This window comes from Chrysemys picta, chromosome 5 (genome assembly GCF_011386835.1).
Source record: "Chrysemys picta bellii isolate R12L10 chromosome 5, ASM1138683v2, whole genome shotgun sequence".
Classification (NCBI taxonomy): Eukaryota; Metazoa; Chordata; order Testudines; family Emydidae; genus Chrysemys; species Chrysemys picta.
Window position 1 is genome coordinate 15681872 of NC_088795.1, and position 19101 is coordinate 15700972.

At 44.5% G+C, this 19101-nt stretch overlaps 1 protein-coding gene across 18 annotated transcripts in view; it reads left to right on the top strand.

Annotated features, from left to right (window-relative positions):
* The window catches only part of FRAS1 (Fraser extracellular matrix complex subunit 1), a 293322-nt gene that overhangs the window by 119326 nt on the left and 154895 nt on the right, over window positions 1-19101 (top strand). For all 18 annotated transcript variants that reach the window (XR_010601697.1, XR_010601696.1, XR_010601695.1 and 15 more), the window contains 5 exons: window positions 2928-3017; window positions 3662-3700; window positions 5561-5708; window positions 9975-10118; window positions 10581-10715. Coding sequence is in view for 15 of the 18 variants with exons in the window: in XM_065597477.1 (XP_065453549.1) it covers window positions 2928-3017; window positions 3662-3700; window positions 5561-5708; window positions 9975-10118; window positions 10581-10715 (556 nt within the window). In the remaining 3 variants the exon portion in view is untranslated. The remainder of the gene's footprint in view (window positions 1-2927; window positions 3018-3661; window positions 3701-5560; window positions 5709-9974; window positions 10119-10580; window positions 10716-19101) is intronic.

Sequence of the window (19101 nt, forward strand, 5' to 3'; positions counted from 1 at the left end):
GTCACAAAGGGAACAATGGGCCAGATCTTGCAAGGTGTTGCGTGACTAACATGCTATCAGCAGGTCTTTGGATTGGTCCTAATGTTATGAAGATAAGGAGGAAATTTAGATCATTTGTATTGCACAGCTTTTTTCCTTTCCTTGCAAGTTGTTGTAGTTTTGATAAATCTTAAAGATAAATCTTAAATCTTAAAGATCTAAAGTATTGTGTGTGTGTGCGTGTATAAACATTTTATTTTCCTCAGTCTGACACTCCCCTCCCCCATACTCGCTTTCCACATTCTTAATGTTGAATGTAATGAGTAATGCCTCTTAAACAAGAGTGCAAGTGACATAGTTATCTCGCATAGTGCCTCCCACTTCTGAGTCTTGCCAAAAAAGGCAGCCCTGGACTGCCAAGGAGAATCATGTCCCATACACATTCCCCCCCGCCCCCCATCCTTTGTACAAGTGTCTGTGTGTGTTGGAGGTGGGAAAGTTCACAGTACATACTAGTGACCTGGGTTCTTACCATACACCACGGAGTTTTGCGAGAATGGTTTAAATATCTAGACACTTGTAGGAATGCCCAGTGACGGATTAAAGTGAAATGTCTCCCCGATTGACTGACAACATAGTGCCCAACTCACTACAGTCGGCGGCCCTTTCAAAGCATCGGGCCCAGATTGGCCATTCTGGCATAATCTGCCATTGGTAACGCTACTGCCCTTGTGTATATGTAGCCAAACTGGCAAGCTGTGTTTTCCTAAGTGGAACACTGTAAAATATACCGTAGTGATTCTATGAATATACTGGGATGCATCCTAAGCTGCTGTAAATAATGGAGCTACATCAATTGACCCCAGCTGAAGATCTGGCTCATCGGAACAGTTGACTTTTGTGAGCCAGCCAAGGGAAGTAGCCGCATGCTTCCGTTGAAGTTAATGGGAGTCGTGGGCAAAATCCCCTGGTTGGCTTTGAAAATCTCAGCCACTGTCTAACTTTATACTTGCCTCTTGTCCCTTAACTGTGTTTTAATATTGTGAAGATACACCTCTACCCCAATATAACGCGACCCGATATAACACAGATTCGGCTATAACGCGGTAAAGCAGTGCTCCGAGGGGGCGGGGCTGCACACTCCGGTGGATTAAAGCAAGTTCGATATAACGCGGTTTCACCTATAACACGGTAAGATTTTTTGGCTCCCGAGGACAGCGTTATATCGGGGTAGAGGTGTACTAGTGATTGAGCAATGGCTATCCAGCAATCCTGGCGGATATATGGAAACCTTTGAATCCAACCACAGTTCATTTGATTGTGGGAATTCACCAGTTTTCTCTTTACTCTACTCCAGACTTAGGGAGCTGAGATGTAACCTCCCCCTGCAGGGTAGGTGGCCAGGAGTGTTTCACTATCACTTCACTCAAGAGCAGCAATCCCTGAGCACAGTGAACCCAAGGATGTAGCCAGCTTTCCCATTCGTGGGGAGTTTTTGTTAGCTGGGGTTTTCCTCTGTGTGTGTTTGTGTGTGTGTATATATATATATAACAGTTCTGTTATTGAACTGTTCATATATATATATATGAACAGTTCAATAACAGAATTTGAAAAGAGGATTCTGCACATATAGAACAACTCCCCCATGACTGGAAGTTCATCAAGGGCCTGATACAAACCCCATTTAAGTCATTGGAAAGAATTCCACTCATTCCAGCGGAGACTGAATCACACCCTGTAGCTAGAATTCTGGTGCATAGAAACAGTATGAGAAAATGTTCTACTTCACTATGAACAGGGTTTTACTATATCCAAAAGCACTATCTATCTACTAATATTCCCCACTCCACCACAGTATCTGAGCACTTCATACCTATTAATGAATAATCTGCACAGCTCCCCTAGGAGGTAGGTAAATACTATCCCATTTTTTACAGCTGCAGAACTGAGATACAGAGAGATTAAAAGGTGCGATTTACAAAAGCAGTCAGCATTTACCATTGACTTCAAGGGCAGCAGATAGTCCAATGCTGTGTCCGTTTGAAAATCTCATCCTTGGGCTGGTCCACGAACTAACTTGCCCTGAAATAGCTAAATTGGTTGTTAGTTCACCTTTTATTATGTTGGTGCAAGTCTGTGTGGATACTTAGTTTGGAATTAAAATAGCCTATTTTGATTTAATTTTTATATGTACACCCATTTTTAGGCCCTTTTATATCACCTTAGCAGTGTCAAGGGCTCTTAATGTAAATGAGAATCAGGCCGAGAGAATCAAAGGCAGAGACAGGAATTAAACCTAGTTCTCCTAAATCTAATCCAGGTTCTTCCTCTCCCGTAAGTGTTTCACTTCCATTCAGACAACAGACCTTTGAGCAGATGGAAGGCCCCATTTCCATTTCTCATGGCAAAATTATGATCTCAGTTACACTGGTGTAATCACAATATCTTTGTTACAGTTGTAACCAAGAATAGAATTTTGATAATATAATGTGTTTTAAAATTTACCATGAACATTTTTAAAATTTTTAGTCTTTTCTTTAAGGGAAAAATGGAACATAGAAAATGAAGCGAGAGAGCTGTATTTTAAGGAGGTGAAAGTTTTCAAGTAAAATCCAAGGAATTCAGAGTGAAAAATGACATTCCAGTTTCTATGTATTTTTAGTGGTTTGGTTGGGGGCTTCTTTTACTGCGGCAAGAGTTAAGGATGATACAGTTGCCTTATCAGTGAATTTCCTGAACTTTTCTGGGGTTCGTTCTGCAACCACAATGTTATTTAAACACACTTTTCAAAACGTACATACAGAGATGAAGTAGGATGTAGGGAAGATAAGATGCAACTGGATATTGAAGATTGCATTCCAGTGTGATAACCATTCTGCCTCTGCATTCTGCAGTATTGCTTGGAAATGCTAATTTCATGTGTATTGCTGCAACCTCTCTCTCTGCAGGATGAAGAATTAATTCATTTGGAGGGGAAGTGCTGTCCTGAATGTATTTCAAGGGGTAGTTACTGTGTGTACGAGGAACGTAGCAAAGATGTGAGTGTCCTGGTAATTTGGAACACATAACACAGTGTGTTATGCTTGTGAGGGTTTGGAGAAGTGAAAGTCTATGTCCTCAACGTCTGGAAAGAACATTATTTGCTGAGTCTTGCAAAAGAATAATCCGTTAATATTACTTACCCAGAGGGTTTTTGCATTTTATAAAGTCTGCTTGTTTATAATTTTCTGCACCACATAAGTCTCCTAAGGCTCTTTTTATTACATAGAGGAAAGCAGAGCAAATTGAATCAATCATTCCTGTTTAATGTTTTATATACCTACCCTTAAGTTTTCAGTGCATCTCCTGGGGTTTAAGATGTTTGACTTTCATTACAGTCAATGGGAGCTGCGCAACCAAAGCTCAATGCAGCTTTCGGAAAATGTTCCCCATTGATTAGTGTTTTCACTGCAACAGGAATCTGTTATTCAGGGATATTTGCAATCAGCATTTCTTCTGAAATTGTCTATGCAATTTTGATGAAGTACAATAGGAGACCTTACATTAGTGTGACAGATGAGTAATGACGCTAACCACTACTTACATAGAAATAAACAGCTCTTAACAGAATACTTTTCAGAGATGCAGGAAGTAGAAGATTCAGGTGTTTTCTAAACAGGACCATATCTCATTCTGTCTATAGATCTCGCTCCCTGATGTGAGTGGAGTCAAACACATCAAGGTGAGTATATTGCATATTTCAGCTCACGCATTATCCTTTTTAATAGAGAAATCTTCATGATATAAGGCCATCTAAGAACCAGACTGAGCCTCCCCCGTGCTTTTACCACCTCTCTTATGGGGTCAAGCACAATTACAGTCACCGAGTGTAGGGACTGCTCCCTGTTAACAGCCCCAGGGACACAAAGGATATGTCTACACAACCCATGGCAGAGAGCCTCCCAGCCCGGGTTGACAGACTTCGGCTAGTGAGGCTTGCACTAGCACTCTGAAAATAGCTGTGTAGACAATGCTTTGAAATTGCAGTTCGGGCTCTGAAGCCCACCCCCATCCCGAGACTTTAGATAGGCACAGCTATTGTTAGAGAACTACCCCACGAGCCCAACTCTGTTGACCCAGGCTGGGAGGCTTGCTTCGGCGAGCTGTGTAGACATACCCAAGTGGGACAGGGAGTAGTTGGGATAATGGGGTAGTCCCCAGCCTTTGCTGTCCCCCTGCTCTTGCCAACAAAACTAGCTAGGTGCAGAAAGGGCAGTGTGCCGCACCATCCTAAAGACTGGCTTTTGTCAAGGAAAATCGTGCCCCTTCAGTCTGCTAGAATTCCCTGTGTGTGTCAACAGAACAGTTGTTAAAGGAAAAAGAGGCGACACAAACTTATTTAGACTTTCAAAAAGCACATGATAAAGTCCCACTCAAGAGGCTTTTCAGAAACTCAGTAAAGAAGGTGAGACGCAAAGTGCAGTCATAGACTAGAGACGGGCTAAAGGATAGAAAACAAGCAACTGCAATAAATGGTCAGTTTTCACCACGGCAGAAGATTAACAGTGGAGGACCCGAGGGTCTCTACTTGGCACAGTGTTGTTTAATATATTTATTAATGAACTGGGGAAAGGGATAGAATAACGAGGTGGCAAAATTTGCAGATGACACAAAATTCTTTATGTTGGTCAAGACTTAGAGAAGATGGAGGGAATGGAGGTCGGTGAATGCACAGCATAACAGCAAACGGAATTCAGTGTTAATAAATTAACTCTCTAACCACTTGGGAAAGACCAGGGCCTCATTCTGAGAGGGGAGAAAGACACAAGAGGGGACTTGATAGAGGTGTATGAATGGTCTAGAGGATGTGAATCAGCTGCTCCTGTTTACTCTCTCATATCTTAATATGAGAACAAGGAAACATCCAATAAAACTGAAAGGCAATACATTAAAAACTGGTAAAAGAAAGTACTTCTTCACAATGCCAAGTTAACCTGTGGAGGTCATTGCTGCAGTGTATACTTGAGGGCAAGAACTTAACAGGATTATAAAAAGGCTTAGATGTTTATAGGAATAATGAAAACCTCTACAGTTACATCAGACCTGATAAAAATTATATGGGACACAAACCTTTAGTTTTCATGTCATAAGCCCAGAGGTAACTGATGGTGATTCAGAAAAAATAACTTCCCCTTTGGGCAGCTTATTTGTCCATTATAGACATTCTTGTACTTTCCTTTGAAGTATCTGTCACTGTCTAGTCTAGAAGACAGGAATGGACAGGGCTACTAGACAAGATGGAGCACTGTATGGCAATTGATGTGTTCCTGTGTTGTTGTTAGAATATGGCTGATAATAGTTATCACTCTATTAGATTCTCTGGTTTATTTGGGGATTGCTATAGGTCACAAAGCATCTAGTTCGTGCCGAGGCTGTCCTTTGATTAGTATCATGGCTCATTCTGCAAAATTCTAGCTGGCCGCTAGATCTGTAACTTTTCATCACACGTTGCAGGATCTGGATTCAGCCCTGCTGCTGAACTCGGCATCACTGCAGTGAGAACGGAGCCCTCATGTAAAGCATTCAATATTGTCTTATGCAGAATGGAGAGAAATGGAAAGAAGACCCGTGCAAGGAATGTGAATGCCGGGACGCCGAGGTGGTCTGCTATCGACGCTCTTGTCCGTCCTGCCCGTTGGGCCGCCTGGCGGCAAAGGCGGAGGGAGACTGCTGCTCGCAGTGCCAGTCAGGTATTTGTGTGAAGCAGCTTCTGCTGACTTTTGTAGTTCTGTACAGGGTGGATTCTGACCCCTGTCATATTACCGGGGTATAAACCTTTGTAACTCTGCCCCTCATAACTGAGGCCAGGAAATGAAATCCTTTTACGAATGCTCCCCAGTGAGGCACTGGTTTTTCAGGGGCCTAAAGAGGGGGTGTGATGCTTCTCAGGGGTTCCCAGGGTGGTGAGGCATCTCAATACCACCTGCCCTTAGCACGAGGAAATCTGTGCTTGACATGAGTCAGCTCCCCAGCTCCACTGCTACAGCCAATCCAAGCACTGTCCTCTAGGCCTTGCCGTCACTGTCCAGGTTAGCGACACATTGGCACCTACCAACCTCTGAGTGTCAGCCTGCAGTGTCCAGCCGCTGGGCCTTGTTGCTTCAAAAAATCAGTGCACCCCAGCTTACCAGTTCCACCTCACATCAACCCTCCACTAACCCACAGCACGTAGCGAGGTTAGTCGTGAAACCAGATATCACTTTATTTAACAAACACAGAGAATCGAGTAATAGCAAGTAGAAATATTAGAAACATGGTTACATATAAAATAAAATCATAGTACGCATTTCAGAGCCTGTATGTAACGAACAAGGTACTCTCATGTCTAGTATTGCTCTTCCGAAATCCTTGCAGCGCGTTACAGCCCGGCTGACTGACCCTTCTTTCATGAACCATGCATACTGTCGGTTTGCCTCCTCGGTGAAGGATTCCACGTCTCTCTTTGCGCTCCAAGATTCACCAGACCAATCCTTTGTTTTTATTCAGAAACAGGGCACCCCCTGCTGTTTGTTTCTTCCTGTGGATTTCCTCTCTTGACGATTTCACAATCTCACAATGCGCCCCTGGCTCAGTGTGAAAATAGGTAGATAATACACCAACGGCCAGACAGGGAGATAGGTGTCAGTCACCTCCTGCTCGAAAGGAACATCTCCGAGGTATGTCACCTCCCGGCGACCTGCCTTATCTCCAAGACCTTCAGAACATAATGTTCAGTAGGGATACATAATTCCTTAATATTATCTGTACAGACATTTCTCAGTGATTAGGACGACCAATGGGCAGCTGGTTCTCGGTAGAGACCTCAGATGCAGGGCCGGCTCCAGGCACCAGCTTAACAAGCAGGTGCTTGGGGCGGCCAATGGAGAGGGGCGGCACGTGCAGCAATTCGGCGGCGGCAGGTCCCTCACTCCCTCTTGGAGCGAAGGACCTGCCGCCGAATTGCCGATCGCGATTGCAGCTTTTCCCCCTTCCCCCACGAATTGCCACCGCCAATCGCAGCTTTTTTTTTTGCGCTTGGGGCGGCAAAAATGCTGTAGCCGGCCCTGCTCAGATTCCACCCTTTGGTAAACTATTCTGCAGCTAGCCAACCCAGGGGATCTCTGTAAAACCATGCACTGTTGGCTCTCTGGTCACGGGGAGTACAAGCAGGCATTAGGGGTTTGATTGTGCAATCCTTACTCACACTGGTTAATCCCATTAACGTCATTGGGGGTACTTGTAGGTGCTTACCAATGTGAGTAAAGGTCATGCAACGTAGCCCTCTATTCCCCGGGCTTCTCAGTATTATCAATGTTCTCGTGACAACTGTTTTGATTTCAGCTTTGCTGCCTCTGTTTGGTTTGGGGATCAGTAATTATCCCCCCGCTAAATTTAAATACGATTTCAGGGTAAGTTTAGGACTCAGGCCAAAGTCTCCCTCTGACTTCAGTGGAGTTGGATCAGGACCTTAAGAACCATCCTTTGGCAAAGTAAAAAGAATCATTGGAGGACCTGGAGACTGTTGTCCTGGAAATGTTTTTCATTCCTTTTTTTTTGAACTCTGAAATCTTCTAACAAACAAAAAAAGTCTGTCTCTCTCTCAGAATTATAACATGCTTCTGTGAAGTTTATGGGCTTATGATTAATTTCCTTTAAAAAAATGTACTCCCTTATACTGTAACGCCACTTCCAGTTCACCTGGGGTCAAATTAGAGCCAGTTAATAATTATCTGGACACATTAGAATAGCTTTGGCTATATAGCAATTTTGCATATAAATTATTTTTTTCCACAGGATGTTGTCATTTCCCTTCATTTGCATTTCATAGTTGGTCAGTTTTAGCTGCAGATTCCTAATTTTTCATATTGGCAGCCGCTCTTGTTGCACTCAACTTGCTTTGGTTAATCAGAGAGCTCCAGTTTGTCACAAGAAAAAGAAAACAACTTTGCAGTTTAATTATGCTGTCATTGCCGAAGTGGCTCAGAGCGTTTGTCAGATAAATATTTAAAGCTTCTTATTTGTTGAACAGCAAAAAACCCCAAACAAACAACAACCCAAAAAAGCGTTTGTAGATCCAAAAGGCAAGCTTTTTGGACAGGCCACATAAACTTAGAGACATCTCGTAGGCTACAGAAGGTGAACGTTTCAGGCATAAGAAAAGAGGAAGTGGTAGGGGGTTAGCCTGGGAGACCCAAGCTCAATTTGCTACTCGATCACAGACTTCCCGTGTAAACTTTGGCAAGTTGCTTAGTGGCTTTTGAAAATGTTAGCCCTGAAGTCCCGTTTTCAAAAGTGACGGCTACTCGGTCCCATTGACTTCCAGTGAGACTTAAGCTTCTAAGTGCCTAAGTCATTTAGGTGCTTTAAAAATTTTTAGCCTTAGTCTCTCTGTGACTCAGTTCCCCATCTGTACAATGGGGATAATAGCACAGCCCTCCCTTGCAGAGGTGTTGTGGGGATAAATTAATTAAAGGAGTTCAGATGCTATATAATGGGGACAAATTTGGGAGAAAGCATGACTGTGATTTGAAAACATTGCATTGTATGAACAGGTCTATGTTTTCTGGGCCGGATTTTCCAAAGAGCTCAGCTCCCGTTAAGGCACTTCAATGAGACGGACAGATTATAAAATATTCCCGGCACCCAGAAGCTCTCATTCGTCTCAATAGGAGCTGCTGAGTGCTGAGTGCTTTTGAAATTCTGCCGACTTCATTTAGGTGCCTGACTGTGTGCTGAGCTCTTTGGAAAATACGATCTCCTGAGATCATTGCATGGGGATATATAGAGCCAAGCCTGCGTTCTGCATACTCACTGCTCCCCTTGAAATCTCCTTTCCACGGATCCACCAACTACTTCTCTCCATGCTGCAACAGAGGCAATGAGTGTTTTGCAATGCAGTGTCCAGGCTGATGATCCTGTAAAACTTTCCAAAATTGTAACTCTTTAGCCCAGAGTTCTCCAAAATCTTCCACAGAAAGTCCCCACCTTTCCACAAACTAAGGGCTTCCCTCACCCAGATGTTTTTGTGAAGCCAGTGTAAATTACTGTTCTCTGACCAATGTGTTTGGGGGGAAAACCCAGTCCGTAGTGTCTCTCTCTAAGCTGAGGTTTGCTCATGGGACAGCAGCTGGTCCTACTTTCAGGGAACACTTTGGATTAGTGCAGAAAGCTTTGCTCCTGAATGGAGCCCAGGCTGTGTGCTCCCTCTCTCAGCAGTAAGGTGATTGCCAAGCAGTGGAGACGCTGCTACACGTGTGTAGGGACAGGGCAGCCCATTCTTTGTTTGTTTTTCATTGGGACTTTTCCTGCTCCTCCTCCACCTACTCACCTATAGAACTTCACTAGGGGCTGAAACCATTACTCAGGCAAGCCCCACATCGATGTCAGTAGGGTTTGGGGCCTGAATGAAGACTGAGTAACAGCTCCAGGATTGGGCCCCCGTTGAAAGTTGAACAGACAGTTCTTCTACTGGGCAAAAATGATTCAGCACTAAAGAAAAAATATTCGGTCCCTCGGCCACCGCACGGAGGCCGGCCTTGTAGTTTGAGAAACACCTGCTGTAGGGAAATATCTCGTCATAACCCTGTCCCCTCTGCTGAGCTCTCTGCGTCGCTAAGCCTGCAACTCCTACTCCGACCCAACTTGGCCAGACTCCCATTGATTTTGTTATGGGATTTGGCCTGAGGTAACTCAAGTTCCGATTGTTGTGGGCCATTAATTCCTGATGGTATAAGATATCAATGAAAAGAGACAACATGGATTGTGAATGGACGGTTGTCCAACTTGAATTAAATGCAACGCTTACTTATCCAGTCCGATAAAATGTAGCATTTAACAGATCGCATGCAATTTATGAGAAAATGCCTCGAGCCATTAGCAGAGAGGCCACACATTGAGTGTTGCTTTGACTATTTCCAGCCTTCTTGATACAAGGCACGCAGTGCTGACAGCTTCTTTCTTTTTTGTCTCCATGCTAGTGCAATGCCACTCAGACTGCTTGACGTGCTCTCGGTCTTTTGACCACTGTGACGTCTGCCTGGATGCAACTAAGTGGCTTCAGAATGGACGCTGTGTGGGGACCTGTGATTCTGGATTCTATCGGGATGCTGGGGTTTGCTTAGGTATAGCCTATGTTCCAATCTCAGCTGACTGGATTTCCTTCAGGCTGGTGCTTTAGTCCTGGGGGGCTGCTTATTCACAATGCCTCCCAGTCATGGACTGTTATTGTATGAAAACTTTCCTCCTTGTAATCTCTTATTGATGCGGAAACACAACACCAGATCAGATATCAGTAAGGTTAGTCTTTCAGTCCTGGATTCAGGAAAGCACCGAAGCATCTCTTTATGTCCTATTGATGTCAACTGATCTAAACTAGAGCTCGTTGGAAAATTTAGAATTTCAAAAAATTTCAGCAAAAAAAGGAACCATTTTTTTCCCAACCATCTTTAATCTAAAATGCTTTTCCTGCATAGGGATGCGTCCCTGAATTTAGCCCGCAGACTGACCATGTACAGATGGGTATCAGTGCACAATGACGTTTTAAGGTAACACTGTCTCTTTTTCCCTTCCTTTTGTGTGGGCAGCCTGCATGGAGATGTGCTCCACCTGCACCAATGGGTTTGAGTGCACCTCATGCCAGGGATCCCTGCTGATGAAGTACGGGCAATGTGTGACATTGTGCGGGGACGGATTCTTCCAGGATCACCTCCACTGTGCAGGTAACTTACAAATAGGTAAAACAGCCACATGTCTAAGCTACAGTGCATAGTCTGTATTTAGAGATCTATTGCCAACATGAGGACAAAAGTTTTCAGTGCTGTAACGCCACAAAGTAACAGAATCACGTAGAGTTAGGATGATGGCAAATGGGAGAAGAATGCACTCTTTAACAGTCCGTTTCTGAAACCCCTACTTCTCAACACTGTGGGTACGTCTTCACTACCTGCCGGATCGGCGGGTAGTAATTGATCTATCGGGGATCGATTTATTGTGTCTTGTCTAGACGCGATAAATCGATCCCCGAACGTGCTCCCGTTGACTCCGGAACTCCACCAGGGCGAGAGGTGGAAGCGGAGTCGATGGGGGAGCCGCGGCTGTCGATCCCGCGCCGTAAGGACACGAGGTAAGTTGATCTAAGATATGTCGACTTCAGCTATGACAATAGCATAGCTGAAGTTGCGTATCTTAGATCGATCCCCTCCCTGCCCCCCAGTGTAGACCAGCCCTGTGACTGAATCAGTCCTATTTCGATTCAGAAGTCTCTCCGAGGGAAATGTTATTGTCTCTTACTCCTGGAGGGTGAGAGAACTGCTATATTTTACCATTGACCTAAAATCCATAGCCATTTACTGGAATCTAATTCTTTGGTGTATACTTTGTTTTCAGCACAGGCTAAACTACAGCTAATGAAATCAGCTCTCCCCAGGAGGCTGCAGTGGAGGTGTTTATTAGAGCGAATTAGAGAGCGACATGGGATATGGCAGGTAGCCAGAGTGTCACACACACACACACACACACACACAAAAGTCCTTTCCTCTTTGGTGATATTTTCTTGCTCTTCACACTTCTCCTTCCCAGAACATCTCTTGTGGTAGCTGGTCGCATCAGGAATATTTAGGGAGTCTTCCTCTGTTCATCACGAATTCCACAAAACAGGGGAAAGTGTCTCTAAATGAGTGTATCTCTGAACGTTTCTAAAGGTTGGGATTAGGATAGGGAAAGTGGAGCTTTCTGTTTGATTCCTTTGACATATTCTTTCTTTGTCCAAACTGTGATTCAGCCTCTTTCATCCTGACAGATCTCTAAAGTCAGCACTTTTCTCCTTATGATATTGGCCTTTTTAGAGAGGTTGTAATTCTTTCTGAGACCAGTTCAGCCAAGCACCTGAGCAGTCCTAATGACTTCTGTGGAAATACCCATTTGCTTTAAAGTAAAGCACATGTTTTGCTAAATTGAGATCTAAAGCAGGAGTTGGATTCTTGACCATTGCTTTTCTATAACCGTCTGACCCAAAGGGTTTACGATAGATTTCAGGTTTTGAATGCTAAGTAATCTTTGAGTTGGTTTTATTTTACCATTCCCTTTCTGCCTGCTCCTGGTGTTTTAACTGGCAATGGCCACGCACTGTAAAGGCAGTTGGAAAAGGCTAATGTTTCATTTTATTACCGGTTTGTAGTGAACTGGCTTTGCATTCCATCCATGTTCGTACCCATGCATGCCTGGAGTGGAAAGTTGCTGGGAAAAATTTGTTCATGTTTCCTCCGGGGAATTAAACCAATTTGCTTTAGTTCTGCCTGGCTGCATTTTCTGCATAAAGTAAAACTGGCAGAGAAAGCCTCAAATTTCAGACCCAGTCCATAATTAATTTCCATCCAACCTTCCTTTGTATGCTCTTTGTTTTTATATGCATGCAGTCAGGTTGTCCAAACTGTCCTTAAGCTGTTCGGCAAGCAGCGTGTTTTATTAACGCCTGCAGTAAGTTAAATAAAAATAAATAAATAAATAAAGTTTGTCAATAGAATCATATATAGGATTGATCAGATCCTCAATTGGTGTAAATTGGTGCACAGGATCTGACCGTAAAAAAGGGAAAAGTCCTGTGAGAACAGATGACCTAGTCCATCCTCCTGCCTTTGCAGGACTGCTCTCTGCAGTATATGAACAAGCCACAACGATTCAGTCTTGCTTCATCACTTGTTTTTTTTTTTCTTTTAAAAGAAGATCTAATCTAAAACTAAAAAGAACCTTTGACCGAATTGGTTTGAGGGGGTGGGTTTTTCCCCCCTGCTCTAATAATGGGGTTTGTTTTTCTGTAAAACAGAAAAGCCATTAAGGAAAAAGGGAAATTGAAAATCAGTAAGGAGGCTTATTCAGATAACTAACTGCGTGATTAATATTCACGGGATCAGTGAGAGACAGGGGTAGAGCAGAGGGACACCTGGAGTCTGCTGTGCTGAGATGAGACCGAAATGAATAAGAAAAAGGCTGAGAGAAGAAAAGTCAAGAGAGTGAAAGAAGAATGGCCTCTGCCCAGAAAAGCAAGACAGATGAAGGACATGCAGTCTTCAGTGCCCCCATTCTTTCTTTTTCCGGCAACTTAATTATGCACATTTTCAGGATTAATGCTCCCTGAAAAGTCTAGACGGAACTCAGGCGTTGCTGCTTTGACCTATCCAAATGAGAATATTGAAATATGTAACCTGATTGTAACAGACAAAGCCTACATCATAGCAAAGTGCTCGGATTTTTATTAATGACTCTCTAGGCTCTTTATTAATAGTTCTTTAGACTATCTTAGTTATAGAAGCTCATCTCTTGAGAACAGAGGTCTCAGTATTGCTAAATAGAATTACTACAGGTAGCTAGCACTACCTTGCAATGAACTGTTCAGTTTATGAGTCATTTAGATCTACAGTGCAGAATTGTTAAAAACATCTTGTATCTTTCAAAAGTCAGGCAACTGTTTCTCAAATAGTTCCATGTGTTCCTTTTATGACGCCGTTAGCGTTAATCTCTTGCCGTCACAAAACGGCTTGTGATCTTCACACCTGCAGTGATGCCGATGAGATTTCTGAGAAATCTTTTGAGAAAAGAAACTTTAAATGAATTTTTACTCTGAATTGTGACCAAATGAAAGGGAGTTAAATGGCTGAGTGCAAGAAGCACTATGCTTTAGTCTAGGAGCTTTAATGAAACATGTCAGTTATGCCACATTTACTAGTGGTTCCAGGCAGACGCATACTAATCTTGAATGCAGCAGAGCACAGATGCTTTTATAAATGCATGAGTTTCTTTTCCTCAAGGAAGCCAGCGCTTTGCAAGAGTTCTTTTCTCTTAAAAACATGGAGCATGGCTCAGCTCTGTTCTACACCAGTTTTACACTGCTGGAATTCCTAAACCTATAGTAACAGAGAGGTGAATCAAACCCTTTAACATGGCAGCATTGGAATGCTCCTAATTTAGCAGTGAAGTGAAACCAAAATTTGAAAAAGATCCATCCATCCATGAAGAATTAAGTGAACATGCGGGAGGGGCCCCCCTTTTCCCTCTTGAAATATAAAGAAACAAAACTGAGAATACTAGACTGTGAGAAGGCTCCTTGAAGCTTATAATATAGTCCCGACAAATCAATAGTAGGGAAAAGATTTTCACCACCTGTGTTGTCCTCTGTTACCCCAATGAGCTCATTTATATATAATAAGCAAATTATTGACGCCTATAATGTTAAAAGCCAATCAGTGATCAGACTGATGGTGACCTAGTTATGGCTTGCTATGTTGTAGAAGGAAGTTTAGTTTAGTGGTATAAGCAAAGGCTTGGAAGTCAGGAGATCTGAGTTCCATGATCAGCTCTTGACACAGGTTTGCTGTATGACTGTGAGCAAGTCTCTGAGCCTACAGCAGCTAGTGGTTTTGGGTGCCTTGATTTTTGGCTATCAAGCTGAAGGTACCTGAAAGGGGCCTGATTTTCTGAGTGTGTGTGCTTAGCGCTTCCTAAAAATCAGGCTCCTTGAACGTATCTCCAGTTGGACACCCAAATTGAGGTACCTGAGCTCGCTAGCGACTTTGAAAAGTTGGGTCATTTACATCTCAGTTTCCCCTCTGTAAAATGGAGAAAGCAATATTTCCCTGCTGCACCTCACGGTGATGTTGATATCAGCGAATCTTTCTGTGATGGGGGCTGTGGGTTCCTTAGGACATCTTGTTGGGTTTGGGGTCTGCTTAAGGAACAGGGCTGATGTAGTATTGTCGGTTGGGATTTGGCCTTGGTTATGTTTAAACCAATGTCCACATGTATAGTGTAGGATAGTTTCAGTGCCAAGAAAAATTAACGTCTAGGGCCAAACTTTCAGCTGAGTTTTTAACCCACCCTACGTTTGTGCGCTTGCAAGTTAGCCGACACAATTACCTGCATGGTCAGCTTATCGCTCGCTATCACTTGGGCTGATGAAAATAGGTGCGTAGAAGCAGTAAGTACTATCATGGGATGAGGCAAGCACTCCTAAAGTGGTTCAAAAGGCCCTGGTGGTTTTACAGTGATGCTGAAAGCTCATTGGCTCAATGGGAGCATCTGGGGGAAGACGATGCCTTTGGGAGTGCCAGGTTGGGAGGGTCCCAGAGTCCGGGCTCCAGCCAAACCCAGGAGTCTACACAGCAATGGAACAGCCCTGTAGCTTGAGCCCTGCGAGCCCAAGTCAGCAGGTACAGGCCTGCCACAGGTTTCTCTTTGCTATGTAGATATATCTATGGAGTCCTTACACCCCCTCCCTGCAGGGCCAGGCACACTGTGAGCCTTCATAATGATACATTTGTGACACCACTTGTGACCATAGAGGACAAAAAGTCAAATTAGCAGGTCTATATCCTGACAGCTTGGAGTCGCTGAAAATGGCTTGTTTGCATAATCCCTGCTTTCAAAATCAGCAGTGTCTACAACCTTCCACGTCTCGCCCCCAAACAAAATCTTCCCTACCCCCCTTCCCCACCCCCAGCCCTCTTTCCTCCCATAATTTTTTGCAGGGTAGGGTGAGAAGATGGGTGTTATAGCGGCTGGAGGGTGATTTGGTGGGCACTCAGAGAGAATCTGTGCACTCGACATTTGCTGGGTCTCTTTAGAGAACAAAGATATATGCTGTGGAAGGATAAGGTATCCTATACTGTCAATGACAAAATGGAACAGAGTTTGTCTCCTAGATGGAACCAGCTCTCTGTACAACAAAATGTTTAAACTAAGCAGAGGAATAGGCCATTTAAAGTACAGAAAGCCCCTTTGGCTTCTGGCCCAACCCTGAGGGTCCGCATGTGACGGGTTGGACCGCCCGTTCAGGATGCCACCTGATATACTGGGGTCCCATTGAGCCTGCCCGTTCCACCAGCCTGGGCTTCCTCACCCTGTCCTTGCTGTGCCAGGCCCACAAGCCTTCTCCAGCACACACGCAGGTAAGGCCACACCCTGCTGCAGACACAGACTGAAATCAGTTGTGTGTGGGAAGATTCAGTTTGGGGATTTACCCAGCATTCCCATAAACCCAAAATAATATTGTCTTGCACTGTATAGAGAGATCTGTACAGTGCAAGCTCATAAAAATCGTCCCCTCCCTCAATCTGGAGGGAGATATGCATAGCCTTTTGCCCCTCCTTCCCCAGATATGAATTGTACAAACTAGTTTATAGAAAACAAAGACAAGTTTATTAACTACAAAAGACAGATTTTAAGTGATTATAAGGGATAGCAAACCGGTCAAAGCAGATTACTGAGCAAATAAAACAAAACATGCAAGCTAGGCTTAATACATTACAGAAATTGGCTACAAATAGTAATTTCTGACCCTAATTGTTATTTTATGCAGGTTGCAGAGTTTCTTGAAGGTAAACTGTACTGCTTGCAGCTTAAATCTCCAGCTATTCCTTTCACAGGTTGACCTTTCTCAGCATGGGTCCCAGTCCTTCTCCCCAGATCAGTCTTAGGTGTTTCCAGCAGTCATCCTGGGCAGGGATTCTGTGAAGAACCCTGATTAACTCACTCTCCGGCCTTTAATAGAATTGACATATGGCGGGAATCATTTGTTTCCCAGTCTGACCCCCTTAATGGAAAAAACACTGAAAGCCCACGATGGGGGTCTAGTACCAGGTGACACAATCCCCTGACCCTGTAGTATCAAAGCAGCAACCCAGGAAGCATCTCAGGAAGGCGGGAGATTAGTATCTTCAAAGTCTTATTGTTTTTCCTAATGGCCCATTAAGGCTGATTGCTTACTGTCTGGTAGGCGTTTCCCAGATGCAAATGCTTTTGGAATTGATACAGAGTTTATATTCCTAACTTCAGATACAGCAATGATACATGCATACAAATAGGCTAATCATATTTGGTAAATCATAACCTTTCGACTGATATCTCACAAGACCCATTTTGTACCCAATACATCTTAGTTATGCCCTATTCGTATCATAAGCATATTTCTATGAAGAATATGGGCGTGATGTGACACCTCACTTCTTCTTATTTGGTTCCATGACACATGTCCTCTCTCCCTTGGCTCCATGCATGCTCTGCGTTCCAGCCTGCCTCGCAAGCAACACCACCAATCAGTTCCCTCTAGAAAGGGAGGGAGCTGAGCTGAGCAAAGCCAGCTGGTCTGAGATTGCTTTCCAGCAACCACATAGTTTCCATTGATGCACTTTCCTTTAGTGTTTAAGTTACTGTAGACAAGCAGAACAGAGATATCGTGGGGATATCAATAGCTGTTGCATTTTTAAAACAGCAACTCTCAGGGCATGTAGGCAAAGAGAAATTGCCTGATGCCTGTCACTGTGGGCATGAGAGCTGAAAGTTTAGATACGAGCACAAATTGGGCCATGTTTGATATTCATTGGGAGACCTGCAGCTGATACCCTATGCAGGTGCTGCTGCTTTGAATATGGAAGTGGATGCAGGGCCGGCTCCAGGCACCAGCCGACGAAGCACGTGCGTGGGGCAGCACCTTGGGGTGGGTGGTGCTCAGGTGTTTTTTTTTTTTTTTGGTTCGGCAGGGCAGCGCTGGAGGGTTTTTTTTGTTTGTTTTTGTTTCTGCTGGGTGGCGCTCGGAGGGGGGGCTTGGGCGGCGCAGCGCTCGGGAGGGGCGGGGGCTTCGGGCAGCGTGGTGCTCGCGGGGGCAGGGGCTTCAGGCGGCACGGCGCTCGGGGGGGGCGGGGACTTCAGGCGGCACGGCGCTTGGGAGGGCGGGGGCTTTGGGCAGCGCAGTGCTTGCGGGGGGGTGTTACGGCGGGGCTGCGCTCTTTTTTTTTTTTTTTTGCTTGGGGCGGCAAAAAAGTTAGAGCCGGCCCTGAGTGGATGGGTTTTCCTGTCGGCCATGTTAGCGGAGCCTGAGTCCAGCACCATCATGCGTGGTAGACCTGACAGCTGTAGGAGTGCATTTAAAGGAGGCCAAGCTAATCACTGTCTTTCCTGGCAAATACTTTGTTCAGTGGAGCCACCTGAGAAAGTTATTCATTAACCGTATCTGAGCAATTAGCTTCGCTGCCAATGCTCACCTGGCTGAAATGAATTGAGAGGCTCAGCGGTTTGATTCAGAGAAACCTCTGAGTGTTTGCTAGCTTATTGAGAATGATCTGTAGTTTTGATTCTTTTTCTTTCCCTCCCTTTTTTCAGGCCCCACCAGTCTGCCCCTTGTCATCCTCATCCTCCTCTTCCCCCTCAGACTCTTCAAGCTGTTGGTCCCTGATCCTCCCTTTGTCCCTCCTCCAAGATCAGCTCTCTGGCTTGTTCCGCAGACTCTCAATACTTTCTCTTTTCCAAGTTCATTGCATCTTCTCAGTAGGTCTGGCAGCCTCTGCTGAGCTGTTTGTTATTGTCAGGTCTCTCTCTCAGGCTTTGCTAGATCAGAGATAACTCAGAAGTCATCGCACCCCAGAGAAAGATAAAATGTGAAGACAACATCTGCCTTAGTAGAAGCTTCCAGAGCTGCTGAGATCCTGCACTGGTTTTGCAGGATCATTGCCAAAGGCAGGGGAGTCAACTGGGAATCGGAGCAAGATGGAGAAGGGGGAGTACTTAACCAAACGGATCTGACCTTCAAATAGTGCTGGTTTGCATCCGCCTCTGGGCTGAGCAGAGATCTGCCTGGTTTCCAATGAAGTGTGCTGCATCCTGCCTGCCCATAACTCGCGCTGTCTGAAGCATGCCCATCCTGTTCCAATACCTTCCTCTTTATTGCCTGTGTTCAAAGTGAAACTTGCCAATGACTGTAGTGAGTTTCACTCTGCAGATAGGGGTTGGGGCAGTTGTCAGGGTTCGCTCCCCACTCTGAACTCTGTGGTACAGATGTGGGGACCCACATGAAAGACCCCCTAAGCTTATTTCTCTAGTTTAGGTTAAAAACTTCCCCAAGGCACAAATCCTTTCTTGTCCTTGGATGAGTACTGCTGCCACCACCAAGTGATTTAAACAAACATTCAGGGAGGACCACTTGGAGCCCTACCTCCCCCAAAATATCCCTCCAAGCCCCTACACCCCTTTTCCTGGGGAGGCTAGATAATAATATCCTAACCAATTGGTTACAAAGTGAGCACAGATCAACTCCCCTGGTCTTTAGGACACGGAAAAACA